At 49.0% G+C, this 23,594-nt stretch overlaps 1 protein-coding gene across 1 annotated transcript in view; it reads right to left on the bottom strand.

The window, feature by feature from the left end:
- Positions 1–258: 258 nt before the first annotated feature.
- ZNRF3 (zinc and ring finger 3) overlaps positions 259–23,594 on the bottom strand; it is a 76,181-nt gene continuing 52,845 nt past the window's right edge. Inside the window, exons 2-8 of the mRNA XM_006890523.1 lie at positions 8,434–8,508; positions 7,989–8,120; positions 6,271–6,381; positions 4,933–5,100; positions 2,833–2,935; positions 573–2,276; positions 259–335 (exon numbers count right to left, since the gene is read on the bottom strand). Coding sequence (XP_006890585.1) covers positions 259–335; positions 573–2,276; positions 2,833–2,935; positions 4,933–5,100; positions 6,271–6,381; positions 7,989–8,120; positions 8,434–8,508 — 2,370 coding nt within the window. The remainder of the gene's footprint in view (positions 336–572; positions 2,277–2,832; positions 2,936–4,932; positions 5,101–6,270; positions 6,382–7,988; positions 8,121–8,433; positions 8,509–23,594) is intronic.

The following is a 23,594-nucleotide window of genomic DNA, read 5'->3' as shown; positions in this document are numbered from 1 at the left end:
GACCAACTCATAGCTGACCCCCAGAGGCTTTTCAGAGGCTCTAAACAACATGGGAAGCAAGTATATGTGTTTCTCCCACGGAGCAGCTGGTGGATTTGAACCTCCTGCCTTTGTATTGGCAGTACAACTCCTTACCCATTGGGCCACCAGAGCGCCCTAACAAAAAAAAGGAAACTGAGTTTGTACCTTCCATGCCTTGTGTTAATTCCCACCCCCACCCCGACCCCGTCCCTCCCTTATCATATTTAAAGAAAAGGATCAGTGGCTGATAGACTGGGGTAGAAACAAGACAAAGTGCTCCTCTGGATACTGCTGGCCCAGCTCACACTTGCAGGCTGCAGAGTGTAAGAGGCACAGCACCCTGGAATTTGGAGACTCTCTAGGGAGAGGGACCCGAGAGTGATGTTGGTCATGCAGTTTGGGACATTTGAGAGGGCAGGGCTGGATGGAAGACGGCATAAGGTACAGATAATCCTTTTACTCAGGGACACAAATGGAGGTGCTCAGAAAATAAACTAGACAGAGGGAAGAACCCGGTGGGCATGTCTGCTTTGCCCGTCACCTGCTCTCACCTGCAGCTTCCATGGCCATCGTGTTAGACTCCTGAGTGGCCTGATGGGCACCAAGGAAGCTGGCCCTCGGGGTCCCCTTCTCTTCGGGAGGGCAGCCCAATGCCTGCTCACCTTCCCGGGCAGCGCACAGGCCCCACTGGGGTTGTGGGGTGTTGGGGCCTGGCGTCTCGCCCCAGGGGTGGTAGCACTGGGCCCCTTGGCAGTCCGAGGGCAGGCCCACGTCACAGCCCACATCCTCGGGGATGATGGGGATACGCTGGCTCAGGTCCCGGGGTGCCGGGTGGCAGCTGGGTGGGGACTCTTCAGCGAGTGTGTACTGGACGCTCACGGAGTAGTCCTCAGTGTAGCAGCCGCCGCCCCCGCTGCGGGCCACCTGTTTCTCTTCATAGAAGCAGCAGGGCAGGCCCTCGTACTTAACCCCATCTGTCCTGGCCAAATGGTCTGGGTGAAGGCCATGCAGACCTTGGGGGTGTCCCAACAGTGGTTCCCCACCCGAGGGGCCACAGCCCTCACAGAGGGGGGCGCCCAAGAACAAGGGGCCACTGTCGGCCACACCTGCACCAGGCTCCAGTGCAGAGGGTGGGGGCTCAAAGCAGCAGGAACATGTGAGCCCCTCCTGGCCCCCCTTCCAGGTCCTCCTGAGGTCCAGGGTTGCCCCCGGAGAAGCCTCGAACCCCACTTCTGAGGTAGAGCTGTTGGGCCCCCTGTGCTCCAGAGACGAGTTGCTGCTATAATTCATCTCCAGGCTGCAGGTGGACAGCTGGTCCCCCGAGGGCGAGGCCGGCCCGGGCCAAGGCTCTCCCTGGCCTGTGCCCCGACTGTGCCCCGCCGGGAGCTCCTCAGGTGGTGGGGAACTCTCGAGGGGTACTGCCGGCCCCCGGCCTGAGCCACCGGCCTCGCTGGTGCGGCAGGGGCTGCGGCTGCGGTAGATGAAGGGGTCATAGTCGCTGCTGAGGGAGCTGCGGAAGGTTGAGCAGCTGCCGTACACGCCCTGGTTGCTGACCTCCGTGCAGTCCACCATGGAGTCGCTGGAGGAGCAGTGGCACTGGCCCGAGCTGCTGCTGCTGCTGCTGTCGCTGCCTGGGCAGTCGGCCAGGTAGCCGCTGCACACCGAGCGGTGGCCGTGGTAGCAGCTGAAACTGGACGTGCTGCCACTCTCCAGGTGGGACGGGGGCGCCACATGTGCCCCGCTGGGGAAGAGCAGGCCACCAGCGCCAGATGGGAAGGCCCTGGCTGGGCCTCGGGGGGCCAGGCCGGGTGGGGGCTGGCCCTCCTGCTCCGGGTAGCTGAGGCCCTGGAAGTAGTAGTGCTGGTACATGGTCTCATACTGGGAGAAGCAAGCTGCCTTGGAGAAGCTGCGGCCACTGAACTTGGGCCTGCGGAAGGGGTGGGCGGGCGAGTAGGCCCGGTGCTCCAGGCCGCAGCGGTGGGCGGCCAGCGCGTGGTCCAGGTGGAGGGGCGGGTAGCTGTGGATGTAGGCGGGGGTCTGCGGAGCATAGAGGCCCTGCTCCCCGTGCCGGTCCATAGTGAGGAGCGTCACGGGGTTGCCGTGGGAGTCCATGCTCGTCCGCGTGGGGTAGGCTGGGATGGCGTTGGTCCTGTGCACCCGGCCGGGGTAATGGACCGGCAAGATGACTCGCTGTTGCCGGCCCCGAGAGAGGTTGCCCGACTCCACGCACACGGCACCTGGGTTTCCCTTTTGTTCTGGAAGAGGAAGCAGAGCAAGTGGGTTGAGTACACAGGTTGGAGGGCTGGGGGGCCAGATAAGGGGAGAGCTTGCAGCAGCTGCTTTATCACGTGCCAAGGTTCCCACTCTGACCACCAGGCCTATTCCAAGTGGTCACTGGCTTGCATTGGCTGAGGCTGACATGCTTCTCCATGTGAGGAACATCGCCACCTCCCACTCCCATGCCTGGTGTGTGCATGAGGAGAAAGATTTCTACAGAAAACAGCTCCCCGCAGGGCCCTGTCTAGAAATACGGTGCTGCAGTAGCAGTGTCACATGCCTAGCATGGCACTCTCATGTGTGGCCCTACAATGGTCCTGCGGGACTGTGAGAGCAAGCATCCCTACTGCTGAACTGTGGCCTCAGGCCCTGGGAGGCCAAACACACACAGCCAGGAAAGCGGCTCATGACAGATGCCCAGCGTCCCCAGAGCCTGCGGGGCCAACCTCCAAGGGTTCACGATCCAGGCTGCCACGTCCAGAAGCAATGTGGTGACAGCTCTGCGTGTGACACCCTCAGTAGGCCCTGCATTACCTATGATGTTGTGCCGACAGTGGGGGCAGGTGTGGTGCTGCAGCAGCCAGGGGTCCACGCACTTCTTGTGGAATTGGTGAGCGCAGGGGATGACTCGCAGCTCCTGGGAGGGGAGGCAAGAGGATGTAGTCTGAAAGGAGGGCCCAGGCCAGGGGGCCAGGGGGCCTTCAACCTCGTAGAAGCCACTGATCCAGAAGCTTCCACTGATCAAAGCCCTGTTCAGCTTGCCTCCCCTGAGGGGTGCATTTCCTCCATCTGTGGGTATTCCCTATTTCCCATAGCCAGCTATAGATGGCCTCCAGGGAGTGGAAAACTGCCCAACAGTCAGCTCCAAACACAGCCTTCAATTTGAAGGGAGAGGAGCATGTGGAAGCAAGTTCCTCTGCTGTACTGGAGAACACTCCTTCTCGTACCTCTCTCCATACAGATGCAGCCGTTAAAGGAGTCTGGTGTTAGAGGGTGGGGGTGGGGGGCCTGGGGCTGTGGATAAAGGGTTAGTGCTATGCCCCAATATCTCTGCATCTCTGGGATGGTGGGTGCCTCCAGGTACCCCAGATGGGGACAAGTAGAGAGGAAGAGATGCAGGCCTCCTAAGTGACAGAAACAAGTCACTCATGGGTGAGTGTTAGCCATGAGGCACATTTCTAACAAAAATAGTCTATGTGATGAGGAAGGGATGTGCTTGCTAAGACAGAACCATCCCTGGGGCGCCTGAGTCCAAGCACCCTCTAAACGTGCTTTGCTTTGTTCTTCACCCCTTGAGCCGAGAATAGGAAAACACCGAACGCCAAGCAAGGATGGCTAGCTGGGTCTCGACAACCTGCAGCACAAGGCAGTCTCACGTCCAGGTCACATATTTGTGCACAGAGAACAAAGTCACAAAGTGACACCACATCTGTGCAGGTCTCCACTGTATCAAATCCAAAACCCAAGTTGCCACTGAGTTAATTCAGACACAGAGCAGTGCTCCAAAAAGGTTTTTGTAGTTTGTGACCTCTCAGAAGTAGATCACCAGTCATTTCTTCCAAGGCACCTCTAGGTGGATTTGAACTGCTAACATTTTAGTTAGCTGAGTGCTTAACTGATTGCACCTAGTCCCTAGGTGGAAAACTGGCTTTGGGACAATTTTCATTAGTCCAAAGGCACTTTTCACCTAGTCTATTCAGCAGTGGAGTTATGTTCAAAGAGTTATTAAAATATCTAGAGCTAATTTTCAAAAGGTAGGTCTGTTGGCCTAATGGTAAGGAGCTGTGCTGGCAACTCAAAGATACGTGGTTCGAATCTACCAGCTGCTCTGAGGGAGAAAGATGGGCCCTCTCTTCCTATGTGATTTACTGCTTCTGCAAACCTACTGGAGGGTCAGCTACTGGTCAGTTCCCACTACAACAGTTCTCAAAGGGGAACTCTGCTGGTGGTCTAGTGAGTAAGGAGTTGTGCTGCCAACCCCAAAGCAGGTGGCTCAAATCTACCAGCCACTCGGAGGGAGGAAAATAGGAAATCTCCTCCTGCGATTTGCAGCCTCTGAAAATCCTTGGGTCAGCCTTGACTTTGTTTTAACTTGGCACATAACCACAATTCTCAAAACATTTGGTTGATCCTCCATCCTCCCTGAAACAGGTCTATGTATCTATCTAGAGAAAAAGAGATTAAACAAGTGTGAAATGTTAACAACTTGTGATTTGGGGTGAATAGGAGTCCATTCATTTCTATGATTCTCACGACTCTTCTAAGGGGTGGAAGATTTAAAAATAAAAGCTAGCAGAAAGGAGGGAGCGTCAGAGCACTTGTCTCTTTGTAAGGAAAATGGTCCAGCATCTCACTAATCTCTTTAGGAGAGGTTTGTATCACAATAACAATAATCAAGTCCTAGACTTCGCAGAAGGGTGATTCTGAAACAGCCAACAAGTAAGAGTATTCTCAGACCACACACAGACTGGCAATGGTACCCGAAGTCTCCCCTGTTTGGAGGTCCTCAGGACAGTAGAGTCTCTCTCTGCCCTGTGGCTGCCCTCTTCTCGAGCCACCTCCTAGAGACCTTGGGGGTGCTCTGCTGACGAGGCCCCTCACCCCTGCACAGAACAGCCTGGCCTCTGCCGTTACCTCTCCGTCAATGTACTTTTCCAGGCAGATGGCACAGTCAGACGTGGAACTGCTGCTGAGTGTGTCCAGGGCCCCACAGCTCCCATCCCGGCGACCCTTGCTCTTGGAGTTGAACTTCCTGGTTTCCATCTTCTCCAGAGCCTGCACAGCCAGCCTGTTCATGGAATTCTGCAAGCAAAGCAGGATGTGCCTACGTAAGGGCCTGGCGGTCTCCCTCGTGGCCACAGCACTTACTGCACCGAGTCAGCTGAGGCACATCTCTATCAGACCACAGCAGACTGAACAACTGTTAACACTGGGCCTGCCTCACGCAGAGATGCTACAGTGCCCCAAAGTATCACAAGGACCCAGCTTTACTGATATAGTAGGACTGGCAGACGTTAGCTTGCCTGCAAGACCTGGACTTACTCGCTCATTGTATTGAAAGGGTTCCCCTATTTACATAGAAGGGTAATCGTGAGGACGAACGAGCAAATGCATATGATGACTCTGCTGGTGTCATTAGCTGATTTCATTGCCAGGCCTTTCATCCTAGGTCACCTGAGTCTAGAAGCTTTGCCGAAGCCTGTTTGGCACCAAAGCAACATGTGAGTTTCTGCTAGTAGAACGAGTGCACGCTGTGCTTGAAAAGCCCTGGCTGTGAACCTAGGTCTCTCCCACATGGAAACACCTGGCAGACAGGACCCACTCAATAAACCCCAGGTGCTGGCCTGTCTGTGGTGGCCACTGGACCCCGGTGGGAGCCCAGGGAGTGTCCTTTAAGAGGCCCACCTGTCACAATCGATCACTTCTCCCTGAGAGGCCATACTGCTGGACGTCTGAGGACTGAGTTTCCTGCTTACTGGCAAACAATCATCACTCTCCCTTGTGCCATCTTCCCTTCTCCGAGCACACACATGCATGTGCCAGCTGGAGCCCCACTGGGCACGCTCTGCTCTTTGGGAGGCACCGGCAGAGTGTGCGAGTGCTGATGTGGACTCGGCCAGCTGGGGCCCGAGACTCTGCATTTCCACCATGCTACCTGGGCAGCTGACACCACTGGGCCCCAGGAGCTCGCTTGAGTGGCAGAGTGACAATGTTCCCAGTATACATGTGCACATCCTACTGGTAAAGCTTCCACGTCAGAAACACCCCAATACTTGGCCTTTCTGGGAAAGACCCTTCTAGAACAGAGAAAGTGCAGCACAGAAAATCCTGCCCTTGTCGTCCCCCCCCCCCCATTTCTAGGCCTGTGCAGCTCGGCACCCACGGCGGTGATGCTCAACCACAGAGGGGCCAGACCTTAAACCACACACAGCTCTGTTGTCACTAGTGTCCCAAGCTGTGCTGAGCTGTTACCTGACTACGTCGCTGCTTCAGCTTGATTTTCACCAGAAGGATGAGGCAAACCAGGGAGACCACGACAAAGAAAGCCAGGAAGATGCCCATGTCAAAGTATTCAGTGGGTTGCTACAACAGAACAGACAAAAGTTAGTCCCAGCCTCTCATCAGCCTGCTGTTGTTACCGGGGCTGTCAGCACTGGGTGGGTGGGGACGATGGGATCCTAAAACAGGTACACATGTACCAGGGAAGCCCAGGTCGTGCCCTGCAGTGTGGCGGGGGGACGTGGGTGGCTGCCTCGGCCAGGCCTCCTGACAGACAAGGGCTCACAGAGGCGCTGAAGAGAGTGGGAAAGGCCCTTCTAAATAAACACAGATATGGCATTTAGGGGACAAAGGAGTGAATGTCATGTTTTGAGGGAACAGTGATTACTAGCTGTATAATTAATGGTTTACAACAACTCTGAAAATTTACGCTGCTTCCACAAATATCAGCTTCCACGACAATGAGTCATAGTTACCAGTGAGCTCCATTTTCCTTTAAGGATCCTGAAGCCCATGAATGGAGTCTCTTACAAACTTCCTTGAGCTCCAGGTCTCACCTTTCCCTCGTGGCATGATGCCTCCTTCAACCTCGAAGCCATCTCGTCTACAATACGCGTCTATGACAGTTTGCTAACAGAACACCGTGTATGTATCCAGATGGTTTGTGCACATGAAAAGAATCATCTTATGTGAACATCCTCGTGTTTGTGAGGATGCAAGAAAGCACGTATGAGGCACCTGCCCCAGCTTCCCAGAGTCCTGCAGTCTGAGGTGTGGGCAAGAGGCCACTCACAAGTTCCCAGACACCAGTGTCCCTTCAACACACTCAAGAGAAGTTGAAACTACAAACTACTCAGAGGTCATGAAATTTAATTCAGGTTCAAGGCTACTCTTCCAGATCCAAGTGTAAGTAGAGGGATTTCAGTATGAAAATCTACCCTTCATGGTAGAAGGGAGTACAGGCCTTTTTCTGTATAAAAAGGAAGGTGGTGGGGGAAGCCGAGGGCTTGGGCAGCCCGTCCCTTCCGTTTACTTTTGGGAGATGGGAGAGAGGAGGAAGGGGCACAAGAGGCCGCCAGAGAAATCAGGTAAAATGTGTTTATTTTTGGTGCTTGTTCACAGATGTCTTTGAATCAATTTCTGCCCATGTCGACCCTACATTACAGAAACTGTCCCATGGGGTTTTACGGGCTGTCATTTTTCCAAGACTTAGACCGCCAGGTCTTTCTCCCTTGGAGCTACAAGATGGCGTTGAACAGCCAACTTTTCAGTTAGTGGCCAAGTGCTTAACTAATGCACCACCAGGGAACTATTTCCTTTTCCGCCCTGAAATCCCCTATAAAGGCATGTTGTTGTGGTGTACTGTGGAGTTGGAACTGACCCACAGCTGACCCTCAAGTGGGTTTTCAGTGGCAGTTAATCACACAGCAGAAGACTCTGACCATCTTTCTCCTCTGGTGCAACTGCTGGATTAGAACTGTGTGCCTCTGTGTTGGTAGTGCAGCTCCTTACCATTATGCCAAAAGAGCCCTTTCCAGAAAGGCAATGGAGTGGATTATCTCCCTGGTCTCCAGTCCTGCATCTGCCTGAAAACTGATGAAACCTGGCATGTGTTGGTACTTGAGACAGAAAAGAGGCCCAAAGACACAGGCGCCGTGGGCAGCTGGGCAGGGGCCAGCAGCGAGGCTCACCCGGGGTGGGCGGTGTTGGATCCTGGCTCGGGCCACTTTCTGCTTGTTGACAATGTTCATCAGCTTGATGGCATCTGCGCCCTTCACGTACACCACGGGTCTCTTGAGTGGGTCCTCTGAGCCCTGGTTCAGCTGAGGAGGAAGAAGAGAGGGCGCCTGTTAGGAAACCATGCTTCACTTTAAGAAAACAGGAGAGAAAGGCTGGTGGCAAATAACACTACCCATTTGGGAGTCCTCAAAGTCTTCGGGCATTATAGCCTTGGGGTCCATGAAGGCTAGAGCAGGCTGAGGCATAAAAGGGTCTTTGAAGATGCCCTCTTCCCCTTACACTTGCTGGTTCGAGACCCTGCTCAGTACACTGAGTGGAAAGTTAACTCTCGTGGGCAATTAGTGGGAGACCTCTGACATGTCTCCCAGGCGGAAGGCAGCCCTGGCAGCCGTTTACCTGGTCAATAGCTTCTGGGTTTTCCGACACATCAAAGATAACTGCCGTGGCTCCCCGCTGCACTGCTCGCTTGGCCTGGTGGACAGAAAGACAGCTGTGTTACTTATGAATTGGTCACAATTATTATCAATACTTTTTTTTTAAAGACAGTGAGCACTTTGGCACTTGACCTGCCTCGGAAACCATATGAAGTGGGCCCTGACAACTATCTACTTATGTGACTTTTCTTTTTTTATATATTTTTATTATATAAAGTATGTTGGGTTTTTTTATTCAATCCTCCACATACATTTTGTTTTAATTACAACATTAATTACAACACCCACATCATGTGAACACCAGCTTATTGTCTATTTCCTTTCCCTTCGCCCATCTTAATGTTTATTGTCTATTTATTATTTTACTCCCTACTTCCTCCCTTCCCTGCCCTAGTAACCGTACAGAGTGATTCTGTGTGTAAACCTTGCTTTAGTTTTTTTCCCCCATTGAACTTTTTTCCCTTCTTTTTTAAAAAATTTATTATCAATTTCAGTAAAAATTGACAGAGACTTTGGGTTTCCATTCATTCATGGTTGCACTTTCCTCCCCTTCCAACCCTCCCCCCTAGTACACTACCCTCTTGTAAAACAGAAATTCTTTCATTGTTTTACAAACCCTCCCCCAGGTCCACTCCACCATGTAGCCTTTGCTCTGGACTCCTGTTATGACAAAAATACCTAATCATATATCCCTTTTGAACAGTTTTCTCCCTCATCTCTTTCAATGCAGTATACATTAGTGAACCCATCTTTCAGTGGCACGTTGCAGTATGTGTCCTTTTGTAACTGAAATACTTCACTCAGCATAAGGCCCTCCAGGGTCACCCATTTTGAATAATATTGCATGAGTTCCTTGTTTTTCAATGCAGCATAGTATTCCATTGTGTGAATATACCACAGCTTCTCTATCCATTCGTTTGTTGATGGGCACTTAGGTTGTTTCCAACTCCTTGCTATTGTGAACAAAGCCACAATAAACATGGGTGTGCATTATGTGACTTTTCTAAGCCTCAATTTGCTTATCTGTTAAAAAGAGGACAATGCCATCTGCTTCAGCTGAGTTGCCTGAGAATCAAAAGGCCTGGAATACACAAACATGAGCAACTAACTGAGTACTCCATATGCAGCCAAACCTCAGAAGCAAAACATAGGTAAACAAGCCGCTGAGTACAAGCAGAGAAGCAGAGGTTCCTCTCCTGTGGCTCTGCCTGCTCCTTGTCCCGTCACCCAGGCTGCAGGCATGAGAGTGAGGAGACCATTTCAGAATGACACCTCAAAGCGGGCAAGTTTAATAATGGGCACAAACGGAAGACCTCCGGAGACACGATCCCGGGACAAAAGCGACGCGGAGTAATTGTCAGAGGAGACTGAGCGCCTCTGGCTGCCAAAGCTGGCTGCACATCAAAAACCACTTGGGAAGTTTTTAAAGCCGATTTCCTGGCTCTGACCACAGAGACTGATTCAGCAGGTCTGGAGTCCGGCCCAGGAAAGTGTGTTCCTGACGTTCTCGGAAGACTCAACAACTTGGGAAGCTGTTGATCAGACAGCTCAGATTAGCATGTTTTAGGAACAAATGAGAAGTCGTGGGATTATTTGTTAGGGGAAAGGAATTCTCACCACCCCCACCCTCCAACTCAATGTGCCTTCTTATTTCATACTCTGCTAATCAAAGCCCAGACATAAGACATGATCTGAGTGAAGTTGGTGTGAAGCTCGTATAGGGTTTTCTGTTGTTGTACATGTAGTCACTGTGAGTTGACCTGACAGCACCTCACAACAATCATCTTGCAAGGAAAGGAATATGTCTTCAACGTGGGGTAAAAAACTCATCAGTTATAAAATAACCAGCTGACAACTGGTTCTCAGCAGTCAAGTGCATCACTCTGATGGGCCAGAGTGATTGATAAGGTTAAAAAAATAATTTCTGCCACTGAATTAATTGCTGTATATCCACTCAGTATAAGACAATAACGTTGAACATGAATAAGTAAATGGTTAGTTTTAACAGGCAAAGTGGAGAATGTGTGTAGGTCGTCAGTGGCTCCAGGAGCCCACTAGAGGGCAGTCTTAGCCCATAACTTCTTCAACGAGCCCTGTTTTGATTACTAACAAGCACTAGTGAAACATTCCAGAACCTCAGGGTAACAACCTCCCTAACTCTACACGCTGTATTTCAGCCACTGTGTCCTGCGGGGCTCCTCCTCATTGAACTGACATGCAGTGTATTTAAAATCTCGACTATGATTGGCCACTATATCCAAGTGCTACATTTGAGTCCCCAGTGAAGCCTGGAAGCTTTTCTAGAACTGCCAACAGTGGGCAAGCATGTCAGTGGATCATTTTCAGCTTCAGCCTCAGCTTTCCCATCTGCAAAAGGCACTGAATCCAGGGCATTATGACTAGGGTTCCTCTGGCTTCCACAGTCTTGGTCCCTCAACTGAGACACAAAGGGCTGTCTAAAATGTCCCAATAGCCCTGGTATCCCCTCTAGCCAGAGAGGACATGGGCCACAGGGATGCTGCTGACACCAACATAACCTCACTTCCTAAATCTCTTGAAATCACAGCCCCTTTGCCTGAGTGAGGCTACCAGCAAGGACCCCAAAGTTAAGTAGGTGCTGTGTGTCTGTCTAGGTGGTAAGTAACTCCATCTTTTCCACACACTCTATCCCTGGACATAGAAGAGGCCCAAGGTACAGGGCTGAGAAGGCAGTGAGGAGCCTGCAGGCTCTCTCCTGTCTGTATTTGGCTTTCATTTCATGACCCAGCACACCCACCAGCCCTGAGGGGAATGTGTGTTCAGATCTGTCTTGATCAGGGGCACTGTGCCCTCTGCACTTTGACACTGGTGCACCTGGAGGTCTCCTAGCTGGGGAAGAGTGCAGCCCCTCCTCAGGGCCACCTCAGGCCTCCCTGGGCAGCTGTCAGCTCCCTTGTCCCCCACCTCATATGCTTAGAAGTTGAACAGATTTGGAGATTCTGGCTAAAAGGCAAGACTCACTCTGTAGAGGCACAAAAGTTCATTTTTTCTTTTCCTTTCTTAAAAAACCCCCAACAAAACAAAAACAACCTCCCCAAAGTCTCAGAAAAGGCGGAACAGTCTCCTGGTTCCATACTGTATGGAGCAAATCAAGAATAAATGTCAAAAACCCAAACTCCGTGTTTTCACGTTGATCCCTATAGATCCTACAGGGTAGAGAGGAACGGCCTCACAGCGTTTCTGAGGCTGTAACCTTTACAGAAGCAGCAGGATTCATCTTTCTTGCAGTGAGCTTGAACCTTAAGTACTTGGCTACGAACCAGAAGGTTCAAGTTCACCCCAAGAAAGAGGAATCCTGCTACTTCTGTAAAGAGTACTTAACCACTGTGCCACCAGAAGTCCTTGGAGCAAAAAAAGAAAACTGCTTAAACCGCATTTGCATCCCCAGCTTAGACACAATTCAACCTGGTTAATTAATACACAGGATCTAGGGTGCATGTTCTTCTGTTGGGGAAGATTCTCAAGTCTTTGAGAATGAATTTACTTCCATTAATTTACTTCACATATTATGTTTCATGTAAGCAGCTATGCATAGGAGTGGACAGGAGAAGTCGACCAGGATCCAGAGGGAAGCAGCCTGATTGAAGTTTAAAGTACCTGGGAATAACACTCTTTTAGGAAATGACAAATTTATTATACTAGTCTCAGAGCAAATTAAAAACAAAACAACAAAATGCCCACGCCACTAGCTATACACTTTGCCCCTCATCCCATATTTTCAGTTTAAAAATTCATGAGGCCTGTTTCCAAACGCGTCTTTCTATTTCAGGTTGGTCACTGTTTCACCTAGTCAGGCCTGGGCCAGGGTTTTATTTCAAAACAAATCTAAACCATAGTTGGGAGATTACCAGGCCTGTGGCTGCCAACCCCCCTATCTTTATAACATCAAATACCTACTTCTCAAGATAAGGCAGCTTCAAAGGAAGGGTGGGAAAGATGGAACTTGGTGGGCGGAGCCAGATGAGGGTCACAGGGAAAAGTGGCGCAGTTATAGGGCAGTCATTCCTCCACTGGAAAGGAAGGTCAAGCACTGGGCAGGGTGTAAGCTACAGACCACAGTGGGTAGAGCTTGCCAAGGCCTTCTAGAAGGAACCAAAAGGATCTAGAAGCCTTGCTTGCTGACCTCCCACCTTGTCCCCATCCAAATCCAAGGGATGTGGTTTTCACATCTATTACCACTTTCCCTGCTTTGATCTTCACTTAAGCTGGCAGGTTGCCACCAGGGTGGAGGTGACCAGGAGCCCAGAAGCAAAATGAATGGAAGGTTGTCTTGGTCCTTCATTTGCATATTCAGGGATGCAGGACCCAAGGCTATACAACACTCGTTGTCAAGGAGATAGATGTCCCAAATGTGACTACCTACACATTTACAAAGACATTATGTAATGTCAAACCCAGGAAGATGGAGCCTTTTTATAGCAAGGTGGAGGCTCCTATGCTAAGCTGATAAATATTTATTACAAATTCAAGTTTGTCTGGATGGGACCATGACTTGGATTATTGCCAGTACAAAGAAATTGCTCTGAACATGGATGAGGTTTTCCTACAAGGCAGATCTTCCATCAATATGACTGAGTCTAGAATTTTCTGATGCAATTTGGGCATTCTGAGGACATGGTCCTGTCTCACTTTGTGGGTGGGAGAACATAAAGCCTGGACACTGCCACTTACCTGGACGGATCGCCACAAGGCTACACTAACAAGAGGTTTGGTTAGGATCACCTGAATCCTCATCCAGCACTTGGATATGGCAACCCATTATTGTGGGAACACTCTGAAAGAACAATCTTAGCAGGAAATAACACGAAAAGATTTCCTCTGTTTCAAACTCCTGACAGTAGGATAACCAACAACCTGGCATGTTACAACTATGGTAAATTGTAAAGACACGTGTCTTCAATCTCTTATGAGAAAGTGTGACATTTGGAGGCTTTAACCACACTTTTTTTTTTTGGTTCTTGAGTTGCAGTGTTATTTTCATTCGGCCTTTCCATATTGGTGCCTCTTCTCTGCCAAGGGGAGCTCTCACCTCTCTGAAACACTATTACCTTTCTCTCTGAAACTCTAATAGCTTTCCACTTGCTGGGTAACACTTCCTGGGATGCATTCTCTCTCAGTTAGGATCATCTTTAGTGCTCCTGCTATTTAATAAGAGCAATCCATCCATGCCTGGCATGAGACGTTTAATAGAAAAATAACTCCCATTATTCCTCCAAATCTAGCTGCAGCCCCATTCTAACATGCATCTTTCATGCTTAATACAATTAAATAAATGAATAAAGTGTGTCTATCTATATAGATGTGTGTGTATCTCTCTCTCTCTCTCTATATATATATATATATGTATATATATTGTTGTTGTTATGTGCCGTCGAGTCGTTTGTGACTCATAGCGACCCTATGCACAACAGCCCTAAACCCTGCTCTGTCCTGCGCCAACCACACTGCCTCTGACACACCCATCCCCATTACCCCAGTCACCGAATCAATCCATCTCATAGAGGGTCTTTCCCTCCTGCGCCGTCCCTCCACCCTCCCAAGCATGATGTCCCTCTCCAAGGACCCGTCCCTCCTGGCAACATGTCCAAAGTATGTCAGACGAAGCCCCAGAATCCTTGCCTCCAAGGAGTAGCTTGGTTTAATCCTCTCCAAGATGAATCTGTTTGTTTTCCTGGCAGTCCATGGTACATTCAGTACTCTTCTCCAGCACCACAGCTCAAAGGCATCAACTCTCCTTCTGTCCTCTCTAGTCATTGTCCAACTCTCTGATGCATAACAAGCGATTGCAAAGACCATGGCCTGTATCAGGCGCACCTTAGTCTCCAGAGAGACACCGTTGCTCTTGAGTACTTTAGAGAGGTCCCTAACAGCAGACTTTCCCATCGTGATACGCTTTTTGATTTCCTGACTGCTGGTGCCAAGAGTGTTGACTGTGGAGCCGAGCAAACTGAAGCTGTGAACACTCTCAATCTCTTCGTCATCCATCCTGATGCTGCCAATTGGTCCAGTGGTGAGAATCTTTGTCTTCTTGACATTGAGCCTCAGTCCATACTGAAGGCTGCAGTCCTTGACCCTTCACAGCAAGTGCATGAGGTCCTCCTCAGTTTCAGCAAGCAGGGTTGTGTCATCTGCATAACGCAGATTGTTAATAGATCTTCCACCAATCCTGATGCCACAATTCTCCTCATAGAGCCCAGCCTCTCAGATAATCTGCTCTGCATACATGTTGAAAAAGGTATATAGTTGTTTTAATAATACTGTTGAGTTGGAAGTGACCCATAGTTGACCCTCCAGTGGGTTTTCAGAGGCAGTCAAATGCACAGGAGACTGTCCATCTTTCTCTCACAGAGCAACTGGTGGATTTGATCTGTCTTCGGGTTGGCAGTGCACTTCCATAATAATAAATCGGAGTGAAACACAATGTACATGACCTTTGTAAGTAAGCCAATTAAAACGAAATAGAAATTGGATATATCCTATTCTGTTTGCTTCCATTTTTGCCGGAATGTAACAATTTGCCAGTGTTGATATACGAAAGGTTCATTTTTATTCCAGGGACACATGAGCCCTTTATATGGAGGTCCCAGAGTTCAGTTATCCCCTGTCCTCCTGATAGGTACTTAAGAGATTTTTATATTTTAGCAACAGAGCTCTAGGGTTTTGGGGTGGTTTTTTTTTTTTTTGAAGGTGAACAAGATAGTTTTATTAAAAATGATAAATCCTAGAGAGCAAGATGGGTCATTCCTCTGAAAGTAAAGAAATGGAAAAAGACAGAAGTCTAGTTTTATCCTTACACTCTGGTAGTATGTGTCTTTTAAAATAAAAATAAACAGCTATGAGTGATCCTGCCTATGGGAAGAGCCCAGGCCTTTCTGGAGTGCTGGGCTACTAGCCTGTTAGCTTGACAGAAATCCCGAGGAGCAGGAGGGGGATTTTCCTGAGCAAGACTGTGGGCTCCATCCAGACCAGCCAGACTGACTGCATGGGGCAGGGCCCAGAAGTAACAAACGAACACAGGAGGTACAGCACAGCTTAAGGTTTTTACTTCCATTTACCAATGTATTTCTTTCACAGCCCTTACCCAGTTACTGTGTGTGCTAACTCCTGGAGGACACTTCCAGCAGTGAGGAATTCTTCACCGGGCCCTGTCCTTCCTGGAGTATGCGTTGTCTGCTGGGCTCACAGACCGCTCGGAAAGGCTGGGGGAGCCACAGGAATGGCTCCAAGAGCACAGAGATAAGAAATCACGAACATACACTTATCTCTGGAGTTGCTTTCTCACAGGGCATGGCAGGGAACGAGACCCTGGGCACTTTGCGTTGAGAACTGCTGTGCTGTACACTCTACATTTCCCTCAGCATTTGCAGAGGCCGGGAATGCATTGAGGGCCCCTATCCACCTAGCACCCCAAACCTTAGGTAGAGAATCCTTCTGTCAATACCCTCCTGTCCATGGGATACGCTTTAGGAGTCGATGCGCCATGGTTTGTGATATGGTGGCTGTTGTTAACTCAACTGCAACTCCCAGCGACCCTATGAACATGTTACAGAACTGAACTAGCCTGTACTATTCTCATGAGTTTTGCCACGCTCACTGTGACAGTCACTGTGTCAGCCCACCTAACTTGAGGGTCTCGTCAAAGTGGCTGTATGGCATGGCATAGGCGAAGCGTCATTTTTCTGGGCTTGCTCCTCCGTTCAAACTTACAGAGGGTTGATGTGATGAAGAGCTATTTTTGATCTGGAAAACAATTACTAACTAATATACACACACCACTGTTTAAATGAGAGTTATCAAACTGCATCTCTACAGATGACAGCCATGGACATGTTCTGGGACACTCCTACTCTGTCATCTAGGGTTCCTCTGAGCAAGCCTGAGCTGGCATGGCAAGGGTGGTTTGTTTTTCATTGAACAGTTATTTTAAAGGGTCAGCCCTGTGCCAGGAATCCCAGGAAAGATATGGGCTGTCACGTCCTGGAGTATTCTTTAGGGACGTGTGTGTGTGTGTGTGTGTGTGTGAGAGTACACTCTTCACGTCTCACTCATGTGAGATTTCCTCTGACGCATGCGGGGCCAGCAGTATGGCCCAAGTGTCAGTGACGGAAGACAGAGAATCCAGCATGGCACCAAGTCCCCGGGCGTGGTTCTCAGGAATTAGACCTCAGCTCAGGCTGATGTATGCGCAGGAGACCTCGCTTCACCCAGTCCTCACATGCATACAACGTGAGTTTCCTCCTGGGGAGGATTCTCACCACTCTCCCGGGGCCAAATCCAAATGAAGTAATTTGTCCTCGCACATGCACCCCATGGCTTATCAAGTTCTGCTCAGTTCCCTTCCAAATCTGTCCATTGTAACCTAACAGTGTGGCATATCTCCTTCTCAGTTTTCCAAAATGCGTAGATAAACATATTCAAGTGCTCTTTGGAGGCAAAGAAGATGAAGCTTCATTTCACATACTTTGGGCATGTTACTAGGAGAGGTTATTCCTTGGAGAAGGACATCCTGCTTGGAAAGGTAGAGGGATGGCAAAAGAAAGACAGACCTTCAACCACGTGGATTGACACACTGACTATAGCAATGGGCTTGAGTGTGTCAGAGATGACGAGAACAGCACAGATAGGACAGGGTTCAGATCTGCTGTGCACAGGTCGCCACGAGTCGTACTTGACTCCACAGCACCTAACAACATAACAACAACAGATAAATACATACACAGTGCATACACAACACACCAACACACAATGAAACCTGTGAGAGCTGAAACAGGACAGAGCTGTGCTCCTAACCTAAAAGCCACACATCTTTGGTGGTTCAAATCCACCAGCCGTTCCTCAGGAGGAAGATGAACAGTCAGTTGCCTCTCGTTAGCATTCACAGCCTGGGAAGCCCAGTGGAGGGCCACTGAGTCAAATAAACCTGCCAGCAATAAGTTTAAGCTTTGATTTTAGCCTCTCTTCCCAGGTCTTGCAAGTTTCTGGCCTTTGATGGGTCTTCTTACTCCTTTTCTATCCCTGTTAGTAGAAAACACTTGCATTTTCCTTCTCTGGCAGTTTTTTGCCTTACACAGTAGTAAGGTTTGCAGGTTTTGGTGACTGTGTGAAAATAAACTAGATGCATACTATTCTCTCCTCTGCTACTTTTCCCCCAACTCATAGTTTACTCCACAATATCACATGCACTGCTGTGGAAAAAAGGTCCACTCTTGATACCAGCGTTTTCTTCCCGGCCCACTGCTGCCTCTCTGTCTAGGACAGCAGGCGTCTTACATGAGTCACAAAGCTCCACCCAGCTCCATGAAGCAAGCGGGAGAGGGATCTTTCTAACTCACAGATTCTGCATCTCCAGGCTTTAACGACTTCTCACAGCCATTACGGGGAGCTTTGGTGGCTCAGTGCTAAGGAATTGCACTGCCAACCCAGAAGTATGTGGTTTGAATCCACCAGCTGCTTTGCAGAGGAAAGAAACATGGGCAATCTCCTCCTCCTGTTCCTGAAAGCTCACCGGAAGGTCACCTACGAATTGGTACTGACTTGACAGTACATAACAGCAACCATCGCCTTTAGGATGAGATGTGACACCCTCACTAGTTTTTATCTTCCAAACCCTACATCCAACTATCCCCACAAACTATACTGACTTCTCCCAAAGCCTTAGCCCTTCCCACTGGGGTCCCCTCTCCCCGGCATTACCTCTTCTAGCTTGTTCATGGGTTTGGATCATTCGCTCTCTTAGGTGTCATCCCCTCTGGACTGGCTGCCGAGCTCTGGTTCCACCATCACGGCCCTTATGGCATCACACTGTGTTGGTTCACTTGCAGTGGGCCCCTCACTCTGGGGACAGCCGCTGTGACTGGCTTCCTTCCTGCTCAGTGCCCCAGGGTTGAGCAGGAGTCCCTGGTGGTCACACTCAGCTCCACTCAGCTCACTGAGGTTGAGTCAGAAACAACTCATAGCAGCCCCTCCAGTGGGTTTTCAGAGGCTGTAGATCACACAGGAAGAGACTGCCCATCTTTCTCCCAGCTGGTGGACTTGAACCACCAGCCTTTGGATTGGCGGCACAACTCCTTACCAGTGACACTAACAGTTAAATCTTCGACTACTGGTGGGTAGTATGGACCCACTGAGGCACCTCAGAAGATTGCCTGACCATCTGAAAGAGGCCTTGTAAACAGTGTGGAACACTTGTCCTGTGCACACATGGGGCAATGAGAGCAGTGGGGCCTGGGGCCTGGTGAGTGATGCCTGCGTTTATTCATCAATTCACTTGAAAAGGAGTGAATCCTTTAGTCTTTGGGGTGAACAGGACACCATGGCAAGGGCTGCAGCCCACCGCTGGCTGGCTGGCCCCACCCCAGGCTTCTTGCTTGGACTCTGGCATCAAGCATTGTCCGTTCTCTACCAAATTTGCGTGGAGCTCTGCATTTTCTTTGTAGCCTTTCAGGATCTTATCCCGTTTTCACTGCTGGGTTGTAATCAGGGCTTCTCTTGGTCACCAAAGCTGGGACAGGCTTTCTGCCTCTGGGAGGCATGGACCTGGGCACCAGGGGTGGCTCTGCTTTGCTGAGGGGGTGCAGCACTTGCAGTGTCTGTCTCCAGGACCCTCTGGAGGAGTGCACACCCCCTTTGAATCACCAGTACAGGAGAGCTGACACTGGGCATGTTCACAGAGCAGACTGCCAGCCAGTCACAGGGACAGCCACACCCGGTGCCCATCAGTCTCTCCTGGGGTCCTCACAGTCAGCGACTTCCATGTCCCTCGCTCTGCAGGCGCTCTCTTCACTTTTTCCTCTCCTCCTACCCTGTTCAGTAATGACCACCCAGGCATAGGGCTCTTGACTCTGGTCAGCTGCTGCTCCCCAGAGCATGACTCAATGCATGACACAAGACACCCTCCACTGGGCCAGGGGGACTGCGGGTCCAGTCTCACCCAGCGCCGTGTTTTCAAACAGAAATCTTTCATTCCATAGGAAATGAGGTCACACACACCATGGAGAACCGGTGAGCGGAGGCTGGTGCCAAGAAGGGGGGACAAGGCGGGGGCTCAGAGCAGCGTCCAGGGAAAAGCGCTCCTTAACTGGGACACCCACTGGGGAATCACCTGCCTCGCTGGGCAACTTAGGGAAGATTTAGAGGCGGGTGTGGCCAGCTTAGAAAACAGCCCAATTCCTTTTAAAGTACATGCAACAGACCCGGTTTTACCAAGCCCAGCTTAAGAGGACACTTAGCTGGCTACTTTCACGACCTGGATCCTGATTCACTGGCTCCAGAGATCTAAATACGAAACAGCCCTCAGGGGTAAAGGGTGGCGTGAGGAGGAGGTCAGTGGCCCTATTGGGGGGGGTCCTCAACTTGGGGTGAGGGGAGTAGGGTGCGGAGATGGCAGTGGAGGAACCTGCTGTGCTGCCCGCTCCACGGCTCCGCTTTCCAGGGCTTGGCGGCAGCCGGCCTGACCTTCCAGGTTTCCCTGGCGGGAGATCAAAGCTCCCGAGCAACAAACACGGCTCAGAGCTCAGAGGCACCGCCGCCCCCCTCCCGCCCCATCGGCCCCCCAGGGTCCCTCTCTCCGTCCCCACCCCACCTCCTGGCCCAGCCTCCGGGGGGCGGGCTCCAGCCCCAGCCTCTCCCCACGGGGCGGGCTTTCGCCATAATTAAAGTCATTAAGCCTCCAAAGGCTCCTGTCGGCTGCTCATTCTGAGCTCCGGAACGAGGATGATGCATTTTAAGTCCCAGTTAAGATTATGTTCATCTATTTAGGAGACATGTAGCAGCGAGAATCCAGCGGTTAAGTTAGTGGTTACGGCTGTCTAAGTTTAAACAGTGTTACTTATTCTCAAACTATGTAGCAGCCCCACTTAATTTCCCTTAATTAAAGGAACCCACATTGGCTGCACTGTTGCCATGCCATTTTACAAAGTTTGGTCCCCTTTTCTCAATCGGCGAGCACTGGGTGTCCGTTTCCTAATAAAAACTCTTGACGAATTAGGTAGAGAGGGGCACTTATTGATATAATGAAAGACTTATTTGCAAAATCAAGAGTCAACACTCTACTCAGAGAAAGGCTGAGAGTTTTGAGAACAGGGAATCAAACAGGGATGCCCATTATCACTACACTTCGACAACACGATATTGGAAACCTTAGTCTGAGCAATGAGACAAGAAAGAGAAAGGAAAGATATTAAATTCAGAAGAGAAGAGGTAAACCGATCTCAAATTTGCAAGTGATAGGATCCTATACCCAATCAGGACTGATTTCTGAGGCTGTAAACCTTTACAAGAGAAGGGTGCCTCATCTTCCGTTCATGGGACAGGCAGGTGAATCATAAGCACTAACTTCTTTGTTACTGCACAATCATGAAGCCACCAGGGTCCCGAAATAAATGAAATACCTATGAATTATTCTAATCAGGGACATAAACTACAATGAGAAACTATTCCTCTAAGAGACTAAAACAAACCTACAAAAAATGGAAAGATCACACATGCTTATAGTTTGGAAGACTTAATAAAGGGAAAATATCAATTCTACTCAAAGCATCTACAGATACTATGCACTTCCCATCTAAATCCCAACAACATTCATTAGAGAGGTGGAAAAACTAATGTCACCCAGGGCTCCTGTGGAATAGAACTGAGAACTCAGAATTAAACTTAGTCATGTACAGCGGATGGATTCAATCCAAGTTTACTGGGGAGGGGGCAGGCAGAAAGGTGCTGGCGAAAGAGGACACCCACCTGCAGAAAAAGGAAACCACATCTGTACCTCACACCATATACAAACCTAACTCAAAATGGAACAAAGGCTAAACCCATCAAAATCCCTGGGAGAAAAGTACTGGGCCTGATCTTTTGTAAAAGCAGGATAACAAATATGACAAAAACACAAATAGAAGAAGACAAAACAGATATGTAAGATTATAAAAATACCTTATGCTCATTCAAAGACTAAGAAAAGAGGAACAGGCAACAACCTAAAGATTGGGAGGGGAAGGATCTCTGGAAATAATTTCTGGACTTGTTTCCAGTCCCCCCACTTCTCCACCCCGATAAAAAGATTTAAAAAGGAAATTTTTAAAAAAAATAAATTATTAAAGAGATTTAAAAAAATAGGTCTCCAAAAAATCATTTTACTGAAGATGTAGGGAGATTCAAACCCTTATCCACTCCTGGTGGGGCTATAAAAAAAGATTACAATCTATTTGGAAAGCAATACGGCATTTTCTCCAAACTCTAGAAATAAAATATCCTACGATTCCACAATCGCACTGCTAGAGATACATACTGTTGCTGTTGTTGTCATCAGATGTCCTTAGTCAATTCTGACTCATAGTGACCCCTGCAAACAACAGACAAAAAAACACTACCTGGTCCTGCTCCACACCCTCACCCCTCACCCAGGCGGCTGTGCTGGGGCTCCCCGCTGCAGCTATTGTGTCAATTTAGCTCACTGAAGGGTCCTCTTTTCCTGGGACCCTCTATTTTAACCAAGCATGCTGTCTTTCTCTAGGGTCTCATTTCTCCTGGCCACAGGTCTAATGGATGTGAGATGAAGTTTTGCTGTCCAAATTTCTAAGGAGCATTCTAGTCACACCTCTTCCAAAACAGACTTATTTTTGTTTTGTATGTTGTTGGTTGACTGTGGTGTTATTATTTTTTTAGGGGGATCGACATGGCATATTCCATAATTTTTTCTAACACCACAATTCAAAGGGATTAACTCTTCAGTTTTCCTTGTTTACGGTCCAACTTTCACATGCATATGAGGTGAATGAAAAGAACCATGGTCAGGTGTACCCTAGTCTTCAGAGTGATATGTTTGCTCTTTAACATTTTCCCCCTTAATAAAAGCAAATGCAGTTTATTGAGAGATAAAGATGGTCTGGCCTGGGGAAACATCCATTCTCACAGGTGAGAATTACAAGACACATTGTTGGATCAGCAACTAGAAGTTACAAAATTTACAACTGGCTTGAAAACCGCCAGGAGTTCTGGTGGCTTTGTAGTAAGGATTTGTGCTGCCATCTCAAAGGCACAAGGTTTGAATCCACCAGCTACTATATGGGAGAAAGACAGACAGTCTCCTTCTGTGAGATTTACAGTCTCTCAAAACCCACTGGAGGGTTAGTTATAAGTCAGTTCTAACTCAATGGTACATAATCACAATAATAGCTTCCATGCATGTTGATGTTAGACCCAAATAAAATTAATCTGTGACCAAGTCAATCTTTTCTGTTAAACTCTGCTGCTTTTGGTCCAGTTAGGGATACATCCTAGCGATCTGAAAATAATGATGTGAGCAAACAGTACATATCTATGCTCACTGCTGCTTCATTCACAATTGCAAACAAATGAAAACAACCAGTATGCACATCAACAGATGGACGGATAAGTGAATTAGAGTCCATACAAATAATGGAACACAGAAAAACCATAAAGAACTAGTCCATAAAATACACTATGCCATGGGCGGATCTGGAGGTCATAATGCTAAGGAAATAAATAAAGTGTGGTTGTTGCTGTTGTGTGCCATCGAGTTAGAACTGACTCAAAGGTGACCCTCTGGTGGGATTTCAGAGGCAGTTAACTGTGCCGGAGGAGACTGCCCATCCTTCTCTTGTGAAACAACTGGTGGATTTGAACTATGTGCCCTTAGAATTACAGTGCAGTTTCTTACCACTGTTTGAGCCCTCATCTACATAAAAATGTGTACACACACACACACACACACACACACACACACACACTAAAAAAAACCCTTCCTCCATATTCACTGGTGGCTAATAGGGTAAGGAGTCAGGAGGGGAAAGTTAATACTTTTGCTCATAAAGACCGGTTAAATCTTTCTTTGGTGGACTGACTGTGCATCTAGTGAGCACTACATACTGTAAGTGCTGAGTACTCTACTAAGTATCTGAGCACATATGGGTGGAAATAGGGTATAAACAGTGTAGCTGGCATGAAAAAGGTCCAACTTCACAAGAGGGAAGGATTCACGCTAACTGCGTCAACAGCACATTCCCAAGGTCAGATATGCCCCCTCACCCTTCCAAATCCAACAGCAACCATCCTTCCCATTATACTACT

The sequence above is a fragment of the Elephantulus edwardii genome, unplaced genomic scaffold (assembly GCF_000299155.1).
Source record: "Elephantulus edwardii isolate Elephantulus edwardi_28Jun2011 unplaced genomic scaffold, EleEdw1.0 scaffold00089, whole genome shotgun sequence".
NCBI classification, from domain to species: Eukaryota; Metazoa; Chordata; class Mammalia; order Macroscelidea; family Macroscelididae; genus Elephantulus; species Elephantulus edwardii.
This window is presented reverse-complemented; position numbering and strand designations above follow the sequence as displayed.